Source organism: Pteropus vampyrus, unplaced genomic scaffold, assembly GCF_000151845.1.
Source record: "Pteropus vampyrus isolate Shadow unplaced genomic scaffold, Pvam_2.0 Scaffold275, whole genome shotgun sequence".
Lineage (NCBI taxonomy): Eukaryota > Metazoa > Chordata > Mammalia > Chiroptera > Pteropodidae > Pteropus > Pteropus vampyrus.
In genome coordinates, this window is record NW_011889056.1 from 926,810 (window position 1) to 948,160 (window position 21,351).

Genomic DNA, 21,351 nt, shown 5'->3' on the forward strand with positions numbered 1-21,351 from the left:
TCTTTGGTTTGGAGCTGCATCACTCTAATCTGTGTCCTCAACTGGCATTCTTCCTTGTGTGTCACATTACAAGTTCTAGATGGACATGAATTTTAGGGGGACACTGTTCAACCCAGTATATGTGTGTGTGAGGGGGGAGAGGGAGAGAGAGAGACAGAGAGAGAGGGAGGGAGAGAGAGAGAGAGAGAGAGAGAGAGAGAGAGAGAGAACACGATCGTATGCACGCAAGGTCAAAAAAAGCTTACAGTGAACATCCATATATCTACCCTGCAGCTTCTGCCATTAAGATTTTACTATCATTGCTTCATCACACACCTATCTTTGTAACAACACTTCTCTCCATTTTATTTTTAGTGCACTTGAAACTAAGTTGCAGACATCAGTTCACTTCCTCCTAAATAAGTTAGCGTACATATTTTTAACAAGAGTTCAATTGTCGGCTATAGTTACTGGGGTTTTTTTTTGTTTGTTTCTACTGATCACCAATCTGAGAGATCAAAAAGTGGCACAGAAAAAGATTAAAGTCTCCCAACTCATTTGAGGCGGTGTCTCCCATCTTCTGACTCTAGCTGTCACTGTCTCTTCTCTTTAAGGCAAACTTCGCTCTTGTCAAAGTCTCTGGTTGTTGCTAAGTCCAAGAAACAGTTTTCTGTCCTCATCTTACCTGCTTCCTGGCAGCAGCTGACACTGACATAGTAAATCATGATGTCCTTGAAACCAAGCTTTCGCCCTGGGTTTTCCCCTTCTCTTTGATGCTCCTTAGATCTCTCTTCTGGACCCTCCTCCTCCTCCTCCTCCTCCTCCCTACGTGCTGGTGTTCCTCGATGCTATCCTGGGCTCTCTTCTCTTCCCACAGAGGGTGCATCGGCAGGAAAAAGAAACCATTCTTGCAATTTTAAGCAGAAAGAAGATTAAAACAAGGGCGAAGCCCTGCGCGTGGGAGCCTGTAAAGCACATCCCTCCCTGGCACCCCACTGGCCCCGCCCGGCCCCTCGCGTCCTCCCGAAGCCCGCGGAGCCTGCCGCCTGGCTAAGGGAGCTGGCCGACTTCGGCCCTGCCTCCTTTTCTACCTGGAACGTGCGCGCCTGGAGACACGTACAGCCAATCAGTAAAAAGGGGTGGCCGTGAGTGGCATGCACTTTGTCCAATCATCTACGGCCCTGGCCAGCTCCTGCACCCCGGCCAATGGTGGTGCGGGGCGGAGTTCGGGCGGGGGCGACGGTCACCTGATCTGCCGTGGCAGCGGTGGCCGAAGCAGAGGAGGCTGAAGTCGAAGCTGTGATGGCGGCGACGGCGGCGCCTTGGATGCAGACGGGGACGCGGCGGGCCCCGGCGCCTTGGCAGATGCGGTGGCTGCCGCTGATGCTGATGGCGGCGGCAGCGGCGGCGGAGCAGCAGGTGCCGCTGGTGCTGTGGTCGAGTGACCGGTGAGCAGGGTGGGTCGGGCCGGGGCGGGCTGCACTGCGCGCTGCGGCGGCCGAGGTGCCGTCGCCCGAGTCCAGGGCTGTCTTCGGCGAGGAGCGGCACGGCCCGGAGGAGACCGTCTCTTGCTCGGCGGCCCGTAGCGGGTCGGCCAGGTCAGAGCTCCAGGCCCCACGCATCAAGCTGGGAGCCCATGGGCTTCGGATTTCAAACCATGCGCCTCCGCTTGACAGCACCTCTTCTGTCCCCTGGCAGGGACTTGTGGGCTCCTGCGGTCGACACCCACGAGGGCCACATCACCAGCGACATGCAGCTCTCTACTTACTTAGACCCCGCCCTGGAGCTGGGCCCCCGCAATGTGCTGTTGTTCCTGCAGGACAAGGTGCGCCTGCCCCAGCCCTCTCCCTCGGTCATCAGGAGGCAGGCAGGCCCCCTTCCCCAGAACACTGAGGCCCGTTCCCCAAGGGAAGCTTCAGTGACCTTCTCTCAACTGCTGGGAGGTGTGGCTCCTCTCTTGGGAAGGCCTGGAGGAGAGTGTTCAGTGGGAATGGTGAAGACCTGGAAATGGCATCAACTTGATTAGGGGAAGCAAGGGGTCAGAGGCTGGATGCCTACTGGGTACTGAGCACTTATCTGACCTACTCTACATGGTGAGGATTACCGACCCTGTGTACAGATGAGAAGACCGATGCCCAAGGAGCGGAAGTGACTTGCCCAAGGTCACACAGCTAATGGGTGGCAGAGTTGTGATTCTAACTTGTAATGACCATAATAGAGGTAATCAAAAACCGACCACTTATCGAGTGCTTCATATATACCGTGCTAAGCTGATATCATCTTCGTTTTACGGCCGAGGAAACTAAGGCTTGTAGAGGTGCAACGATTGGCTGGTTTATGCATACTACAGTTGGTTCCAGCCTGAGTCTGTTGGACCCCACCCCCCCCACAGTTCGTGCTTATAACCGGCACACTGTTTTCCCTCTCCATTCAGGTTCCTCTGCCCCCAAACCAGACATGTAGACCATGAGAAGATTCTAGGGCAGTGTAGGATTGGTGTTTGGGAAGTTAGCGAGCCTCTGCTTGTCCCTTCCTCATTGGTGGCTTGTATGTCTCATTCCCATTGTAGTCCTGCCCCGTCACTCTGTGGGCAGGTTGTGGCGGTCGGTCGTGCTGGCCTGTAGTCCTTCCAGGAGGTGGTAAATAATGTAGTCAGACTGGAATTCAATTCTAGTTCTACTACTTAACCAGCCTTTGGATGCGTGAAGTAATCTACGAATGCCAGTTTCTGTATCTGTGAAATAAAGATACTGTAACCTACGTTAGAGGGCTGGGAGGAGCAATTCTTAAAATCCATGTAAAACATCTAGCTGGGGTTCCCCTGTCTTATGGCATTCACCCATTTACCAAATTTGGACTGCCTACTATGCGCCAGTTATTAAATGTTGGGGACATAGCCTTGAGCAGAATAATCCATGGCCCTACCCTGAGGAAACTTTCTCATGAGAGTGACAAGGAAAAGCTAAGTTCATATATGATACGATGTTAGCGCTATCGTGTTTAGACCAGAAAGAAGCAGGCTAAGGGGACAGAGTGGCTGGCAACCCTATTAAAGATAAGGGTGATCAGGCAAGGGCTCACTGAGCAGGTGATATCTGAGTAGAGACCTAAATGGAGGGAGAGATAGAGCCATGTGGCTATGGGGGGAAGGGTGTTCCTGGCAGAGGGAACAGCAGGTGCAAAGGCCCTGGGCAGGAAGTGCTCTTAGTGATCCCACGGAAGAGCTGGTGTTGCTGGAGTGTAGTGAGTGAAAGGGGTCAGAGGTGGTCAGCCAGTAGCCAGGAGGTGGGGAGGGAAAGGTTGGTTGCAGTTCTAAGTGTGGCATAAAGCCTTGGGTTATTTCAAGCAGGGAGGGCCATGAGGAGATAGAGGTGGTTCTGGGACTTTCAGAAGGAGAGCCCAGGCGGCCAAACAGGATGGGGATTCTTGCCAAGAAGGGAGAGGATGTTGGCCAAGTGTGTATACTAAACAGAATGAGGTTAGGGAAGCTGATTAAGGTCACCTCTGGGCTTAACTGGGAAAAGCCAGAGGAAGCTGGGAGTCGGGGTGGAGGGCAGGAGTCGAAGGACATCTCTAGGTCGCAGAGGAAAAGGAGTGGGCATCGGGGTTACTGTGGTCGTGAGAGCTCAGGAGACTTCAGCGCTTTCTCCAGTACATCCCAAGATCTCCACCTCTCTCTCTCCTTCCACCGGAACCAGGCGGAGAGGGGAACTTCTTACTCTCCTTTCAAAAAGGGCCCGTCCACACTGGGCATAGATGGCTCTAGCCGTTGCAACTGGCATGGAGGTTCTCCTTTTCTGTGACTTCCTTTGGGCAGGGAGCATGCAGTCAGTGCTCCTAACTGCCCCCTGTCCCCTCCCCCAGCTTCCTTCTTCCCTACCCAGTTCCTCTTGTCTGCAGGCGGGCAGCTGACTCTTACTCCCGAGGTTACCACAAATCAGCCGCGCGCAGATTTCCTCCGAACCCCATGACCGCCTTCCGTATTTTCTCATCCTCACCCTGCCGGGAGGGTGCGAAACACCAGAAAGAACCTTCCATCCCCACCCCAAACCCCACCCCCACACTCACCCTTGCTCGCTCTTTGGACCAGACCAAATCTGACTCTAAATGAGATTTTGCTGGCCCTGCGTAATATGCACAGGGAAGCTGTCTGTCCCCTGCCCTCGTCTGGCCCAGCCTTCTGAGGCGTCTTCCCTGCTTCCCCACTAGCTGAGCATCGAAGACTTCACGGCATACGGGGGTGTGTTTGGAAACAAGCAGGACAGCGCCTTTTCTAACCTGGAGGTAAGCATCCTCTCCCAGCTGTGGGCCATGGGGGCTGTCCTGCACCCCTCCCCCAGCACAATGAGAACCGTCCCCTTAGGAACCAGAGATGCTGATTTGGGGGGTAGAAAGGCCTGAGTGTATGGGGCCAAGGGCATGGGGCATTTGCTTTCTGACCCAGAATGAGACCCCTGTGTGGATGTGGGTGTGGGTGTAGCTTGTCAGAGGAGGGCTGCCAGGTTTGGGGGGCTGGTCCAAGTCCACTGGACTTTTGCTAACCCATCCCCCACCTCTCTTCCGTCCCCAGAATGCCCTGGACCTGGCCCCCTCCTCTCTGGTGCTTCCCGCCGTCGACTGGTACGCAGTCAGCACTCTGACCACTTACCTGCAGGAGAAGCTTGGGGCCAGCCCCTTGCACGTGGACCTGGCCACCCTGCGAGAGCTGAAGCTCAATGCCAGCCTCCCGGCCCTGCTGCTCATCCGCCTGCCCTACACAGCCAGGTATGGCCCAGCCTCCAGCCACAAGGCTCTGGGCTCTGATAGCATAACTCAGAGATGACAGTCCTCCCACTCAGAACTTTGAAGCCCTTCCAGAAGGTGCACTGTTTGGCCAGAGAGGTGGGAAGGGTCTCCAGCTGCGCTGTGACTCGGGAGTCAGCACTCCATACTAGGCCTGTTGGGCCTCCAGAGACAAGGCGGACATGGGCTCTGGTGGCGGGGAACCAAGTCACCTAGCCAGGACCCATTCATGCAGCCGGTGGCCGGGACGGGAGCAGGACTGTGGAGCGGGAGGAAGGGGCAAAGGCTTCTAGGTAGGGCCATGATCTGAGCGAAGGTGTGGAGACAGCAGTGAGCTGAATGGGACTAGTGGGGAAGGACAGTGGCATGGAGCAGAGGACACGCTAGAGGAGGTGCGGCCCAGGATGGCAGGGAGCTGTTCGGATCACGGGGGCTCTGGCTCTGACGCTTTTGTTCTTCCATAGCTCGAGCCTGATGGCGCCAAGGGAAGTCCTCACAGGCAACGGTGAGTGGGGTCGGGCAGGGTGCACGTTTTTCATCCTCGTCCCGCCCTCAGCCTCAGAGCTGGCCCACAGCTCCTCAGCCCCTTTCCACTCCCAGGGCGGCCCCCTGCTTCTCAGAGCAACTGGCAGCTGAGCAGGGAAATGCTGGCCCGCAGGCCTCGCCCTCTTCAGCTGGGCCCTGCCTGGCAGAGGTTTCGGGGCATCTAGGGGTCCTCTGTGCGGGAGCCTATGGAGCCAGTTTCCGCTCAGGCAGCGTGAATCCTATAGTTTTGGGTTTAATAGACCAGCAGTATTTCAAAAAGCAGTTCCGAAAACTTGTCTTTTTGTTGGAAAGGCTAGTCATTCCCCGTGGAAAGGTCAGCGGGAACCCTCTGTGGATGGGTTTGGAGTTTCTTACATCTCTGTCTCATTCCCCTTAGTTAGGGCTTGGCATGAGGGAGTCGGTGACTGAGGCCACAGGTGTCGCAGGGGAGGCTGGGGCTGGGCAGGATGAGCAGCAGCTGCTGTGGGGGATCCTCAACGGGAATCGAAAACACTAGTGAAGGTTGATGGGCGCTGGCTCTTTGAGGATCTCAGTGTCCCACCACAGAGGACATGCCAGTTGTTGGGGGTGGGGGCACCTCACAGTGCAGACATCTGGTGGTTCCCACTTCTGTGAGGTGATCTCACTGAGCGCCGTCAAGAGAGGGCACTAGTGTGGGACGTGGAAGGGCACGCTCTTGCCTCTGTCGGCTGCTGTGTGAAGGTCAGATGGTTTCTCACAGACGGTGGGGAGCATGGCTATAAACAGCTGCCTGTGACCTGGTTCTCTGCTCTCCCCACTGCCCCTCAGATGAGGTCATTGGGCAGGTGCTGAGCACACTCAAGTCTGAAGACGTCCCGTACACAGCGGCCCTCACGGCGGTCCGCCCTTCCAGGGTACGTGCCCCTCCGCAGGGGCTCTGGGGTGTGGGCAGAGGCCGCATGCTGAGTGGCCTGGAGGGGGGGTGGCTCCTAGCGAAGCACCTCGGTGGGAGCTGGCTTCTCTCCTGGGCCGATGTCGGGGAATGAATATGAATCGTAAAGTTCTGCTTAGTCCTTCCAGGCGCAGCTTGCCATCTTGCCCTAGCAGCCTTGCGGGCTGGCATAGTTGGACAGTAAGTCCAAGTGATCCTAAATCGGAGGGACTAGGAATATCACAAAGGCTTAGGGGCCAGCCTGGGAAAGCTTCCTGGAGGAAGGGCCTCTGAGTATGACCAGTGGGACTACAGATGGTGGAGAGGGTGCCTGGGGGCGACATTGAGGGCAGGCCACGTGGTTTGGAGCCTGTCCCCAGGGCTGTTGAGAGAAGGCTTGTGGGTTGTTTCTGCAGGTGACCCGCGATGTAGCCATGGTGGCTGGGGGGCTAGGTCGCCAGCTGCTGCAAAAACAGCCCGCATCAGTTGTGATCCACCCCCCTGTGAGTTACAATGACACTGCTCCCCGGATCCTGTTCTGGGCCCAGAACTTCTCGGTGGCATACGGGGGACGCTGGGAGGACCTGACCCTCATCACCTTTAACCTCCAGAGGTTCAGCCTGACTGGCTCCTCCTGGAATGACTCCCTTGCCGTGTAAGGGCAAAGTACCTGCCACTGAGGGTGGGCGTACGTGTTGGGGGGTGTGTACTACGGGGTGCTGGTGGTGTCATGGGGTGAGGCCGATGGAAGGCTCTTGGAGTAGAGGTTGCTCAGAGTTCTGCTTCCCCATGCCCTCTAGTCCTTGGCTGGGACCTTGGTGGTGCATACTTCCCAGTCACCTGGGAACCTGACACCTCCGCCTTGAGCAACTTCAAGGCGATTGCACAGGGGCGCATACCAGACTGGAGTCAGTTCTTGGGCTCCCGTACCCTCCCCGTGAGAGACCGCTCTCACCCCTAAAGCCCAGCTGGGCACCTCAGCGACCCCGAGTGGGAGCTGAGAGGAGGAGGTGCAGCAGGTTCACGGGAGCCAGAGGAAGGAGGCTTCAGCTGAAGGTGGTACACCTGAGTGCTGGTTCCTGACCTAGAATGTGACAAGGTCTCAGTTTTCCAAGCTTGTCAAATGAGACACTGCCTCTTCAGGTGGCTGCGAGGACCTGGGCGGCTTAGGTCGGAGCGAACTCGAGCAACTTGGCCCAAGATGCTCAAGGCCCTTCCAGAACCTGACAACTTGCCTCTTTCTTCTGCCCTGCAGGCTTGCACTGACCTATGAACAACTGTTTGGTACCACGGTGACATTCAAGTGAGTCTGAGGGGCGGCTGAGGTGTGGGCTGACTGGCCGGGCTCTGGCTTTTCCCAGCTGCCTGACACCCTCTGGCCTCCCTCAGATTCATTCTGGCGAACCGCTTTTACCCAGTGTCGGCCCGGCACTGGTTTACCATGGATCGCCTTGAAATCCACGGCAATGGCTCTGTAGTCTACTTCAATGCCTCCCAGATCACGGGGCCCAGCATCTACTCCTTCCACTGCCAGTACGTCAGCACTAATGGTGACAATGGCAATATCCTTGTGCCTGACACGCAGCCCTCTCTCTGGCAGATGACTCTTCAGGACTTCCAGGTAGGGAGCAGGGAGGAGCCCAGGCCAGAGGTAGCATGGTCCCGGTAGAGAGGGGAGGGAACAGAGGCTTGAAGTCTCAGCATTAATTGGGCTCGGGAATGTGGTCCAGAGACCCTTCCCACAGTGCTCCCATCCCAGGAGATCTGGACTCCCCACTAACCCAGGAACTCCAGCCCTTACTGGGCCTCCTTCTTTGTGGGGCCACGCGGTCCTTTCTGTCCCCCAGATCCAGGCCTTCAACGTGACGGGTGAGCAGTTCTCCTACGCCAGCGACTGTGCTGGCTTCTTCTCCCCGGGCATCTGGATGGGGCTGCTCACCTCCCTGTTCATGCTTTTCATCTTCACCTATGGCCTGCACATGATCCTGAGCCTCAAGACCATGGACCGCTTTGATGACCACAAGGGCCCCACCATCACTTTGACCCAAATCGTGTGACCCTGTGCCCATGGAGGATTGAGGGTGCGATGGTGTCCAGTTGTGGCTTTCTCACCTCGAGGCATGCTGGACCGAAGGGCTTCCTGACTTCCATAGCATGAACCCCCAGTTCCCCTCAGTCTGTCTTGCTTCCTGTTCAACCTGTGAGGGACTTCCCCTGAGGCTGCCCACCCCCTATCTCTACCAATAAGGTGTACATATTCTGCATAGATAGTAGACAAATTTCCCAGGCACAGTGATTATGAAGGGAGGAGATAAGAATTCTAGGGCCCCCTCCTCCTTCCCCTTTCTCCTTATTTATTTTCATCTCTCCACCTTCACCCCTTGCTGTTCATAGTGCTTTTGTGTGGCCAATGCGCCTTCCCTAGGCTTTATGGGGCTTCCTGCAGCAGCAACCAGGAGCTGGAGGTCCCCTGAGTTCGGGGGTGGGGTGGAAGTACTATATAACTGTCTGTCGCGCTATGCTGGTATTGTTTTTCGGTGATGATGTGCTAACAATAAGCAGTACACTGGGGTTTATTTCTGTGGCTTGAGAAGGAAGGGACCGTCCCCGGAGGTGGGCTGAGTGTGCTCACTGGGTTCCTGGCAGGTTTCTGCCAGGAACGCTGGGCAGGAGCCGGGATGCTCGGTGGGTTTCCTTCCTAATAAAATAAAGACGGGTCGCCACGCTTCGGCCTCGTGTCACTCATTTCTGCCCTGGATGTGAAGGATGCGCTTGGCCGAGGGCTGCGGGAGAGGCTGCAGCTGGCCTAGCGGAGGCGGGAATGCCTGAGGGAGTCCTGCGCGCTGCCTCCCAGGGAGCCAGGAGAGAGCGGAGGGTCTTAACCAGCTGGGCCCCTAAGCGGCTAGTGTGGGGCGGGGGCTACAGCGCGTGGGCGGTCGGCGCCTGGGGGAGGCGGTCGTGACAATGGCTGCCCTCACGTCTCGAGGAGGCTCCCCCTCTGGCTGCCGCAGCGGCGCGCGCGCCTGGCCCTCAGGGCCGCGCAGATTCTCCCGAGGGGCGGGGCGGGGCGGGAGCGCGCGGCTCCCGCGCACGGATCCCTCGGCCGCAGCACCGGCCATCCCCGCCCCACTGCCCTCCGGGCTCTCGGAGAGCGGCGCCGCCCGCCAGGCCTTGCTGGTGCTGAGACCCGGGTCCCGACAGCCCTTCCGGGACGCGAGCCTGGGAGGCGGCGGCCGCGGCCGGGCGCGGCGGGGGGCGGGGAGGGGCCGGGACTCTTTGACGCGGCGGAGGGGTCGGGCGGCGGCCGGCACGCCGCCATCTTTGGTCCAGTGCGGCGGCAGCGGCGGCTGTGGTGAAGGAGGAGGAGGAGCCCACGGCGCTGGCACCGAGGCCTGACCATGGATGAGGAATACGATGTGATCGTGCTGGGCACCGGCCTCACCGTAAGTGCGGTGTCGGGCGCCCGGGGTCCTGCACCGTCCCCTCTTCCCTTCGGCTCTGCCGCCCCCGACCCATCCTCCCATCACTGCCATCCGCGGCGCTCGGGTCCTCCCCAAAAACAGCCCGTGCCCACTCCCCTCGCGATGTCGCGTCTACCCTCCGCTGTGGCTGCATCTCCAAGAAGCGACCCCCCTTCCTTTCCATCCCCTCGACTCCCCCAACCCCTACCTCCGGCCTTTGGCGTCCTCCCCACCCGGGCCTGCTGGGCCGGAAAATGCACACCCACTCGGCCCGATACCCCCCAGTGCTCCCCTGCCTCCGCCCATCTCCCGCACCCCGTCACCCATCCGGCATCCCTTCCCATCTTGCGTTAATCCTGGTGGGGATGAAGGATCACGGGTCGGGGGCTTCGCCATGGGCCCTCATCCTGCACCTCTGGTCTTTTACGGGGCCCCGGAGACCCAGGGAATGTTCCAGAAGTAGCAGCAGTGGGGGCAGTGACCACATTCCCGTTACCCCACCCCGGTTTCCCATGGAGACCTCAGGCTGAGTAGTGTCTGCAGTCTTTGTCCTTGGGCTGATGACAGTGACTGGCGAGGGTGTTTATTTTCCCCCCTTCCCTCAAACCCCGTTGGGCCGCTCCCCTGAGAGACTCATCTCCTTGAGTCGGGGCGCAGAAGCCCCTCCCAGCAGCCGGGCGAGAAGGCTCAGGGTCAGGGGCAACTTGGAGGACCAAGCAGCCCAGGGTGGGGCCTGCGATCCCAGGACCGTGTTTCATCTCTGGGGGCCCTTCTCTGTCCAGCTGGGTCTTCCCTGTGGCTCGCTGTGTCTTATCTGTCTTTTTCCGCGACTCTATGTAGGTAGATGACTTTCTTGGCGTGGTAGTCACTGGAAGACCATCCCTGTGTCCACGTCTCCATTATTTCTCTTCTTTACCTCCTTGCCCAGCAAGGTTATGAAGGAGACTGTGGCCAGATGCGGCTGTTGCCTCTAGTTTTAGGCGAGCTGACCAGCGTGGGGTGGAAGGAGCTGTCCACTGGGGCAGAGACCTTCCAGCACTGCTCTGCTCTCCAGGTTGGAGTGGGGAACAAATCAGGGCTGCTGGTGGGAACGTGGGCAGGTGGGAGCATGCGAATGTGCCCCTTTGCCAGGAATGCATCCTGTCCGGCATCATGTCCGTGAACGGGAAGAAGGTACTGCACATGGACCGGAACCCCTACTACGGGGGCGAGAGCTCCTCCATCACACCCCTGGAGGAGGTGAGCCCCCCCTCCCCGGGCCCAGGCCTGTCCCTTGTCACTGTCTCACATAGGGAGGGCACTGAAGCAGCCCCCAGGCTTTCTGGGCGGGGGGTGGGGTGGGGGTGGGGGAGGGAGGGGTGGTCTTTGAGGCGCCTCTTTCTCCTCCTCCTGGTTGCAGCTATATAAGCGTTTTCAGTTGCTGGAGGGGCCCCCCGAGTCGATGGGCCGTGGTCGAGACTGGAATGTTGACCTGATCCCCAAATTCCTCATGGCCAATGGTGAGGGAGACGAATGAGGTATTGTGGGGGGCGCTTGCGATGACCAGAGGAGGGTCAGGCTCCCGTAGAAGAGGCAGCCAGAGCAGGTAGAGTTTCCGGAGGGAGCCATGCTGACGTTGTTGCCTTTCCGTCACCGCCCTGCAGGGCAGCTGGTGAAGATGCTGCTGTATACAGAGGTGACTCGCTACCTCGACTTCAAGGTAGTGGAGGGCAGCTTTGTCTACAAGGGCGGCAAGATCTATAAAGTGCCGTCCACGGAGACCGAAGCCTTGGCTTCCAGTGAGTGTGGGTCCCCTGAGCCAGAGAGTTATGGGGACAGGGTAGTCACCCAGAGCAGGGTGCCCCTTGCCCAAAGTCGCATTCTCTGTGCGGTACCAGAAGCCCCCTTGCTGTCTTCCCCGTACCACCCCAAGCCGTGCCTCACACTGGTTGTCGGGAGGGAAGTCCACACGCAGGGGCACGGAGGGGGTGTCATTCTTGAAGGACTTCAGCCTTTGACAGGGACTCCACCTGACCAGTGAAACATCCCCCAGTGTCAGAGCCGGGAGGGCCTTCAAAGTCTGTCCAGCCCAACTCCCTCTTTGTACAGATGGGGAAACTGAGGCCAAGAAGAGCGGGGGCGTTAATGTCAGGTCACAGGGTGGTTAGCAAGGGAACGCGGCTGAGAGCTGGGGCAGCTGCTTTTTGGCCTGCGTAGTGGGAAGGAGAGGTTCTGCGGTGCGAAGCCTCCCCTTGCATCCGCTCCTCAGATCTGATGGGTATGTTTGAGAAGCGGCGCTTCCGCAAGTTCCTGGTGTTTGTGGCCAACTTTGATGAGAACGATGCCAAGACCTTCGAGGGCGTCGATCCCCAGAGCACCAGTATGCGCGAAGTCTACCGAAAGTTTGACCTGGGGCAGGACGTCATCGACTTCACTGGCCACGCCCTGGCGCTCTACCGCACTGATGAGTGAGGAGAAGCTGGCATGGCAAACTGACCCCACCCAGCCTGCCCCGGCCCTGTCCACTCCTGCTCCCTCGGCCCACCCTGCACATCTCCTGTACTCAGTCACACGCTCGCATGTGGCCTTTTCTGTTCCTTTCCTGTGTTTAATCCATTGCCTTCCCCAGGCCATGGAGGGTGGGGGGAATGCTGGCCCGATGCTTGGGTGTGAGGGGACCAGGGGTGCTGTTATTAGAGCTTCTCTTCCTCACCCTGTCCCCACAGCTACCTTGACCAGCCTTGTCTTGAGACCATCAACCGCATCAAGTTGTACAGCGAGTCCCTGGCCCGGTATGGCAAGAGCCCATATTTGTACCCACTTTATGGCCTTGGCGAGCTGCCTCAGGGCTTTGCAAGGTGAGGGCGTGGCTTCTTTCAGTTGGGAGTACTGCATAGGACTAAGGCCAAGGGCGGGAATGGCCCCGTTGAGCATTTCCATAGCACTTTGTACTTTCCTATGGCGGCCTTCACTCACTTTGCACCTTCCTTGGAAGACAGGGGTGCCGCAGCAGTGTGCTGAAGTGCAGGGCTGAAGAGCTAGGCCACCAAAGATGAGGTTTGCTCGGCTCCAGGCCTTGAGTCAGGCAGCGCTAGGACTGGGCAGGGGGCCTTGGGGGCCTTGAGTTGGCTTCTCCAGACTCTTTCTTTTTGTTTGGCAGATCATTTCCGCGAGGAGCCGAGCCCTCATGCCGCCCCTATGCTAGCTCTTTGCAGGATACCCTGGGTGACAAAGCTGGGAAGAATCACTGGGTCCCCTGAACTCTGCCTGCCGAAGGCAGCCTCCTCTGCACCCCAGTGCCGACGGGAGAAGGGTGCAGTGGCACCGGTCCTTGTTTCTCCTGGGTGGGGGACTTCACCATCACTTTCCCCACCACAGATTGAGTGCCATCTACGGAGGGACATATATGCTGAACAAGCCTGTGGACGACATCATCATGGAGAATGGCAAGGTGGTGGGTGTGAAGTCTGAGGGAGAGGTAAGCCTCCACGGTGCGGTCATGATGGTCTGGGCGGGGCTTGTTCCTCCCCTTGGAGGCGCTCTTCCCGGTGACCCTGGCTCTGCTGGGTTTGCTGCTTCTCAGCTCTGATGTCCTCCGGGCACCAGGAGAAGTCTACGTGGCCATTCCTGTTGGCGAGAGGTATCTCTCAAAGCCCATGTGCTGTGTCTGTGGTCCAGGGAGTGTTCCTGATCAGCGTCTCAGCAGAAGGGCTTGCCCAGCTCTGCATATTGGGTCGTACCTCCCTGAGGTGTAGGATGGAGCTGTACGCTACAGGAGGGGCAGTGGTGACAGCTCAGAGGAGCATCTTACCTGCTGTGACCCCATCCCCACAGCCACCTGGGGGGGTGATTGGATAGGGACGAGGCTTTCTGGTGGTTTTGCAGGTGGCCCGATGCAAGCAGCTGATCTGTGACCCCAGCTACATTCCAGACCGTGTGCGGAAGGCTGGCCAGGTTATCCGCATCATCTGTATTCTCAGCCACCCCATCAAGAACACCAACGATGCCAACTCTTGCCAAATTATCATCCCCCAGAACCAGGTCAACAGGAAGTCAGGTAGGCCAGGCCCCACGTGACTTCTTCCAGTGTGCTGTCTTTGGGGTGACTCTGCCTCTTCCCATCAGCCTTGGGGCTCTCTGCCTGGTCCTTTCATGGAAGAACAGGGACCCACATCATAGTCCGTATGACTTGGGGCTCAAGGATTGGGTGGCTTGGACTCTTCTCCATGGGGGTGGCAGCTTGAATGCTGCTTTCTGTTGGGGCTAGGGAGGGGGGCAGGCAGGCCCAAACCGAGCCCAGCCCCGGGGAGCCCTTTCTATGCCTGAGTTAACGGAGCCCTACCTCCTGGCAGACATCTACGTGTGCATGATCTCCTACGCACACAACGTGGCTGCTCAGGGCAAGTACATCGCCATCGCCAGCACCACAGTGGAGACCGCGGAGCCTGAAAAGGAAGTTGAACCAGCCCTGGAGCTGCTGGAGCCCATTGACCAGAAGTGAGGGGCTAGGGGAAGGAAGGGAGCCAAGGAGCTGGCAGACTGGGAGACAGGGACCAGGGAGGGAAAGGCTGGTTGCGAGGCCTGTTCTCTTCTCCATCTGCTCCTCAGGTTTGTGGCCATCAGTGACTTGTATGAGCCCATCGATGACGGTTCTGAGAGCCAGGTAAGCAGCCTGTCCCGGCCCCGGCTCCTGGCTGCCTGCCCAGGGCCCCTGCCCAACTCACCCTGGGCCCCGGCTCCGGCTGTTTTCAGGTGTTCTGTTCCTGCTCCTATGATGCCACCACACACTTCGAGACAACTTGCAATGACATCAAAGACATCTACAAGCGCATGGCAGGCTCCGCCTTTGACTTTGAGAACATGAAGCGCAAACAGAACGATGTCTTTGGGGAAGCTGACCAGTGATTGCTGACCCTCCCTCAGCCCCGGGTGCCCTCTCCCCACACCCGTGTCTATTCTCCAGGGCTGGGGAAATGGGCGTGACTAAGCACCCCTATTTCCAGCATCCTCTGCTTCCCCCACCACATTCCTGTCATTCACCTCATTGATTCACTGACCAAATCCTTAACCTTAGCGTTGGTTTGGGAGGGGGGGTTTGGATAGCATCCTCTTTCTCGGCCCTTCCTTATCCTGGGAAAAGAGGGTTCCTCTCCTTGTGTGTCTCTTCCCTCCCCCTCCCCCCCCACTTATAATTCTTCTGCTCTGTCTGGGAAGAACATGGAGGAAAAGCTGACTTCTGCCCCCACTGCCCTTACCCCTACTGTAGTGGCCTTTGGAGATGCCCCCTGCCTCCCCCCACCAACTCTCTTGCGTGTTGGAGAGAAGGGGCCCTCCCAGCACAAAGTTGCATTCCCTCCCCCTGTTAATTTATTCTAATTTATTAACTTCTGCCCGCCCTGTCTGAGAAGGGAGCTCTCCTCCCTCCATGGCTGCTGGTGAGGCCTGGGGCTGTAGAGCAGCTCCTCTGGCCAGCTGGGTAGCCTGGGAGGGGAGAGGGCTTGGGTGTGGCCCCGTTGGAGAATGATCTTGCCCTTTTGTTTTCTTGTTTTTGTTTGTGCCCTCTGGTACTTGCTGAGAGAAAAAAATGTGAGCAAAGCAGAAGGAGGTGGGAAAATGGCTCCAGACCCTGTGTGCCCTGCCCCATGCCTTTCCCTTAGTGGTGGGAAACCCTTATCTTGAAAAGTGAATGTGTGCCCTTCCCCAACCTCTAGTGTATTTCACAGAAAACAAAAGCTCCCAATAAAACCGTGTTGAAACCTGAGCCCACATCTTTAGCTTTCTTCTCCAGAAGCTGGGCCCTGGGTGGAGTTTTGGTTTCCCAGGCTATCATGCTATCCGTGTCTGAGTCAGACTGGTTAAGCTTGGCTATTGATGGCTGTAAAAGGGTCACTTTCTTCATCAGGGAAATACAGAGGTCCTGAACCGAAAGGGCCTATACAGAGGAAACGAGTCACATCGACTTGCCCAGGGCCACCCAATGATTTAGTGCTGGCACCAGGACTGCAACCTTTGGGGGTCAACGTGAAGGAACTAGGGAGAGGGGTCTCGCCTGGTGTGGGGGATGAAGTGGAGGGAGCTGGGCCTCTGCCTCCAGGTCAAGGAGGACTCTGAGGGGACCCAGGCCCAGCCTCACGGTCTAAGGAAACGGGGACTGTGGCTCGGTCTTGGATGAGGGTCAAACCGGTGGAAACGGGAAACTAAGGAGGCCTCAGCCTGGGAGGCAGCAAGGGGAGAGGGGTGTCTGGCCTTGGGCCGGGTCGACATCAAGGAAGTGGAGGGCTCAGAAGCCCAGCCTTGGAGTCAACAGGAGGCAGTAGGAGTGGGGACCCAGCCTTGGTCCTGGAGTTAACGGGGAACCAAAGGAGTGTGCACGAGGGTGTCGGAAGACGGCGGACTGCGAGCAGAGGGGCCCCCAGGCCAGTGCCCAGCGGCACGCAGGGGCGGGGCTGTCTGTGGGGGCGGGGCACCAGGCGGTCACGTGGCTAGCGCGGGGCGGGGCTGGACGCCCGCGCGTCTCCTAGCGGCTGACGTCACTGCGCGGGCGTCTGCTGACTCCACGGACGGCGGCTTCGCAGCTGCTGAGTCTAAGCCGGGTTGTTGCTGTTACCTCTGCTGCCGCCGCGGCTGCCACCGCCATGGCTCAGTACAAGGGTGCCGCGAGCGAGGCGGGCCGCGCCATGCACCTGATGAAGAAGCGGGAGAAGCAGCGCGAGCAAATGGAGCAGATGAAGCAGCGGATCGCCGAGGTGCGAACCAGGCCGGGGAGCCTGGAAACATGCGCGCTGCCCACTGCCCCGACCCCCTGGGGCCCTGCGCGTCCCCGGGCGGCAGGCGTAGAGCACCGGCAGCGAGCCGGGGCGGGACCCTTGCTCCCTGACCTCCAGCAAGAGGCAGAAACGAGCCGGCGAGTCTGATCATCTTTAAAATGGGCTCAGAAGGCTGTGCCGAGCTAGCTCGCGACAAGCCTCCCGCTGGAGGGAGCCACAATCAGTGGTTTTAACGGTCGGTCCCACTGGAGCGCCCCTCGCGGGCACAAAGCATCCTGGCTTTGGCCCCTCAGCCCTGAGAGCGAGGTCTCTGCCCAGAGCCAATCGATACTGGGAAGGCCAAGCCCCTCAGGTCTCGGCCAATCACCTGGCAGCTGAGGCTCACTCCAGAGCCCTTTATGCTGCAACAAAAGCGTGCGCGAGCATCAGAGGTGCTAGTGGTTCGTAAAGGGCTTTAGCGAGTGGCGATGGGCAGTCAGGTAGGAAGGAGTCCTCCGCCTGGGCCTTTGCGGGAGACTCTGGAGGAGCGTGGACTCAGAGCGCGAGGGGAGAGCAGGTACTGTGGCAGCCAGGCCTAAAGAAGTGGCCCCAGTTCATGCTCACCCGGCCCTGCCATCCCAGTGCCCACTCTCTGGCCAGCCAGAGGTACATTTCTCAGCTGGCCACCTCTGGAGGCTGCTGGCCAGAGGGGGACCTATTGGGATGGGGCTGGGCTGGAGTAAGGAGGTCTCACGAGAAGCTTAGTAACATCTGGAGCAGGGAGGGAGCGACATTGCTCAGTGAGGGACTAGGCCTCCTGGCCACTCTTCACTCTCTCCTGTCACCCCTTGGTTTGGGTCTCCAGAGCTTCAGCTTAAAGGCTGGGTATGAAAAATGCCAAAGGCTGGCAGAGCCCATGACTCCAGACTGCTGGGGGAGCTCTGGTCCCCATCGGGAGGCATGGAGGGGCCAGAGCAGTTCAGAGGTCACAAGGAAATGACCCCATTCGGCTCCCTCAGCACTGAAAGAGCCCCTCGCAGCCCTTGTGGAACCTTCCATCAACTAAGGAGGGGGACATGTTTTCCCCAAGATTGCGTAGTGAGGCCTGGGGCAGATCTGGACTAGGACCCAGGCCCAGGTCCCCACTTCCATGGTGGGGTCACGGGTTATGGGTGGCCCTCACTGCTGCTCTCCCTCCCCGACAGGAGAACATAATGAAATCCAACATCGACAAGAAGTTCTCTGCTCACTACGACGCCGTGGAGGCGGAGCTCAAGTCCAGTACCGTGGGTGAGCAAAGCGCCTGCCACCCTGCCCTGGACCCAGACATCTGTTGCTTTGCTGGCTCCAGGCTGACCGACCCTTACCCCCATGACTCCTTGCCTCGCAGGACTTGTGACCCTGAATGATATGAAGGCCAAACAGGAGGCACTGGTGAAGGAGCGGGAGAAGCAGCTGGCCAAGAAGGAGCAGTCGAAGGAGCTGCAGCTGTGGGTCCTCCCATCCCCACCCGCAGCCCTCCCCTTGAGACGTAACTAGTGCTTGAGGTCAGGTCAGGCTGTTCCTGAACCTCGAATGGGAAATCTTTGTGTCGTAATCAGAACCCTGCCCGTGAGCTTGAAGTGACCCAGGGCAGTAGGACTCTTCAGGGTCTGTACCACGTAGGCCCCATGCTGAGCACACAGGTGGCTGTGGGTCAGGGAAGAGGTCACGGGGTGGGGACATGGTACATGATGACTGTCCGTACCTTGGCAGGAAGCTGGAGAAGCTGCGAGAGAAGGAGCGCAAGAAGGAGGCCAAGCGAAAGATCTCCAGCCTGTCCTTCACCCTGGAGGAAGAAGAGGAGGCAGGCGAGGAAGAGGAGGAGATGGCCATGTATGAGGAGGAACTGGAAAGGGAAGGTGAGGGCAGGCTTGGGGCACCAGGGAGGGGCCCTGCCTGCAGCCCTCTGTCCCGGGTTTCTGGCTCTAGAGTGAACATCCACCACCCAACCTTGATTGCCCACTGGGCTCGTGGTCCCCAACCTCACACGTCGGGGCAGGAGAGGAAGACCAAGTCTGCAGTGCGTGCAAAGCTGAGTTGGGGTGGGGGTTCGCCTTCAGCGGCAGAGTGAGTCAGAGCCAGGCGTACATCCCCTGGGCAGGGGTGTGGGGTCTTTGGTGCGAGAGCCTGCCAGGGCGAGCTGCTGTGTGTGCCATGAAGGATGGACTGAGGAGGGGAGAGGATGGTCTAGACCAGGCTGGCCGGTAGAACTTTCCGTGATGATGGACGCGTACGTGTCTGTGCTTCCAGGTGGCCATTGAGCATGTGGCTCCTGACTGGGGCACGAGGTTGTTAAATTCGGTTTGGTTCATTTCTGTGTAAATCGACACAGCCACAGAAATTCAGTGCCTACTAATTGGACAGTGCAGTTCTCAGCCAAGGGAACGAGGGGTCAGAGGGACAAATTGGGAAGGCTGGGGAGCAAGGACAAAGCCAACATGGGGACCCCGTGTGTTATGCACATGCCCCAGGCTGGGCCAGGGCTGAGGCGGGCTGACAAGCAGGGCACTGTCCCTGTCATCAGAGTCACACAGGTTAGCATGCACCCCGCCAGGGCCTGGGCCGGGCCAGGGCCCAGGGAAAGTGTCCCACAGGAGTCAGTTGAGTTGGGCTTTCAGGATGCGGGTATTTCATTAGCGGCCAGAGACACGGGTGGGGAAAGACGTGGAGGCGATTGCTGAGTGCATCCAGAAGTGGAGCGGCAGGAGCAGACACATTTGAGGACTGGGAGGGCGCGGTGGCAGGCCTGGGCTGCTTTAGAAAGCCTAATGGCCAAGGAATGGTGCTGGATGGTGCCGCTTGGTGTGGCGACAGGCTGGGTGTGATGGCTTTGAGGGGAGTGGCTGATGCGGTCAGGAGGAAGCCTGTGAGCCTCCTGGGGTTTCGTGTGTTCTAGGGGCCATGGTAAAAACATGTGAAAAGAAACAGGTGCAGTCAATTTCAGTACTATTCGGTAGTAAGTGTTTAGTGGTGACACGTTACATAAGCTATGCTTCTGTGTGGCAGGGGCCACCATTTTGGACAGCACAGATCTGGGGGAAGGCCGTGTGTCACTGGGGCTTCGTGGGGGCTTCCCTCACCCCAGAGGCTTTGTTCCAGGGGCCTGGTGACATGGTGCTGGCGTGGGAGTTTTTTAAAGCCCTCTGGGTGACTCTGATGTGCAGCCAGCCTCTGGACCCCCCAGCCCTGGAGCAGGAGGCTGGAGTGCAGGCTTGTCTCCTGGTCCGCAGTTCCCAAAGGGTGCTTCAGGGTCCCTGGGGGTCTCCGAGACCCTTTTGGAGGGTAGGCAAGGTCAAGAACATTTTTGTAATCATACAAAGACATCTTTGGCTTTTTGCATTCTGGTTCTTTCATGAGTGTGCAATGGAGTTTTCCAGGAGCCACGTGACATGTGATGACATGTCCAACAGCTAGCAGAGTGCTTGCATTTCTGTCCTGAAGTCTTCGGTGTTTCTCAGGCTTACTTTCTAATTTGGTGAATGTCGGTGGCCACAGTCCCCTAGACAAGAGCTCGCTGGGGTCCTTGGCAACGTGTCAGAGTGTTCACGGGTGCCGACTCCGGCAAGTTGAAGAGCCACCGTTCTAGTTCATCCATGTCCTCATTGGAGAAACCTCGGCCCAGAGTCCAGGATGCTGGCAAGGCTGGCTGTCCTCTTCTCCCTGCTGGCTCTGGTCTCAGTAGTCATGGGACTTTGGGCTTCAGATTCCTCGTGGGAGAAAGAAACAGCACGCCCCTTTAGGATTAGAGACATCAGACATGTAACTGTGCCGAGCACAGCTCCTGGCACAGGGGATCATCCCCCGAGCACCCGCCCCTCTGCAGGTGCCCTGTCTCTCCAGCGCAAAGGAGCCTTTACCCCCTCAGGCGCTGGCACTGATGCCTTAAGTCCTCCGAGGTACTCCAGGTCACGGCCGCTGGGAGAAGAACGCAGTGCTCGGTCTCCTGTCCAGGTACTGGCCGTGGAGACCAAGGTGAAGGCGTTTGGCAAGGGCGCCTTTTAGGTCACCATAAGTACTGAGAAGAAGACGGTGCCGGCCACTGTGGCTGAGAGCAGAGGGCAGTGTGTCCCAGCCAGGATGGTCCAGGAGGCCTCTGAAGAGATGGCGTTTGAGCTGAGGTCTGAGTGACAAAGGTCCAGGGTGTCCTGCGGGCAGGGGCCATCGTGCCACTGACCCTTACGTTTCCTCTGGCTTCAGAGATCACCACGAAGAAGAGGAAGTTGGGGAAGAACCCAGATGTGGACACAAGCTTTCTGCCTGACCGAGACCGCGAGGTATAGGCAGCCTGACCCTAGCTCTGATCTTGGCAGAGGCTTTTGCTCAGGGAGCAGGGCCCTGCATGTCCCCTCAGTACCTTGGGCCTCCCTCCTGTACCTGTCTCCTGTCCTAGGAGGAGGAGAATCGGCTCCGGGAAGAGCTGCGGCAAGAATGGGAAGCCAAGCAGGAGAAGATCAAGAGTGAGCGCTCGCCAAGTGGGACCGCATGGCCCGCCTGGGGTGCTGGGACAGCGGGTGGCTGGGGCTGGGCGCTTGCGGTGGGGGAGGGACACCTGATTCTGGAGGCTACGTGACACTTTGCTTTGTAGGCGAGGAGATTGAAATCACCTTCAGTTACTGGGATGGCTCTGGGCACCGGCGGACAGTCAAGGTGGGCAGCGGGGGCGGGGGCTGCACCCCACTTCCAGTGCCCCTCGGATTCAGGAAGGAAGAGCTTTAATCCAAACTTGGGAAGCCCGCAGGCCCCTTCGTGTGGGTGGCCCCTGGGAGGAGCAAGGAAGAGGGTCCAGCCACCTGTGCGGTAGCGAGGGCTCTGGGGACCCGAGCGGGGGCCTCCAGGCCTTCCCGAGAGCCCATCACCCTCTCCCCCTCCCAACTCCGCGGTGACCTGGTTGCCGGCTCCTGGACCCACTCGCGCAGATGAAGAA

The 21,351-nt window shown here is 58.6% G+C and overlaps 3 protein-coding genes across 3 annotated transcripts; all 3 read left to right on the forward strand.

Moving 5' to 3' along the window:
- Positions 1-1,215: 1,215 nt before the first annotated feature.
- ATP6AP1 (ATPase H+ transporting accessory protein 1) lies at positions 1,216-8,925 on the forward strand. The gene is made up of 10 exons (XM_011375562.2): positions 1,216-1,427; positions 1,678-1,804; positions 4,189-4,263; positions 4,550-4,743; positions 5,226-5,266; positions 6,097-6,182; positions 6,616-6,854; positions 7,455-7,502; positions 7,589-7,820; positions 8,047-8,925. Exons 1-10 carry the CDS (start codon positions 1,282-1,284, stop codon positions 8,254-8,256), a joined length of 1,398 nt encoding a protein of 465 aa, XP_011373864.1. The 5' UTR covers positions 1,216-1,281; the 3' UTR covers positions 8,257-8,925.
- Positions 8,926-9,456: 531 nt separating this feature from the next.
- On the forward strand, positions 9,457-15,400 carry GDI1 (GDP dissociation inhibitor 1). The gene is made up of 11 exons (XM_011375563.2): positions 9,457-9,642; positions 10,792-10,899; positions 11,060-11,159; positions 11,304-11,438; positions 11,909-12,107; positions 12,366-12,497; positions 13,018-13,117; positions 13,525-13,696; positions 13,992-14,136; positions 14,248-14,302; positions 14,392-15,400. The coding sequence occupies exons 1-11, from the start codon at positions 9,598-9,600 to the stop codon at positions 14,542-14,544; spliced, it is 1,344 nt and encodes a 447-aa protein (XP_011373865.1). The 5' UTR covers positions 9,457-9,597; the 3' UTR covers positions 14,545-15,400.
- A 771-nt stretch (positions 15,401-16,171) lies between these two features.
- FAM50A (family with sequence similarity 50 member A) lies at positions 16,172-21,298 on the forward strand. The gene is made up of 7 exons (XM_011375564.2): positions 16,172-16,385; positions 17,591-17,675; positions 17,776-17,875; positions 18,141-18,286; positions 20,625-20,701; positions 20,818-20,884; positions 21,013-21,298. The coding sequence occupies exons 1-7, from the start codon at positions 16,275-16,277 to the stop codon at positions 21,141-21,143; spliced, it is 717 nt and encodes a 238-aa protein (XP_011373866.1). The 5' UTR covers positions 16,172-16,274; the 3' UTR covers positions 21,144-21,298.
- The last annotated feature ends 53 nt before the right edge of the window (positions 21,299-21,351 follow it).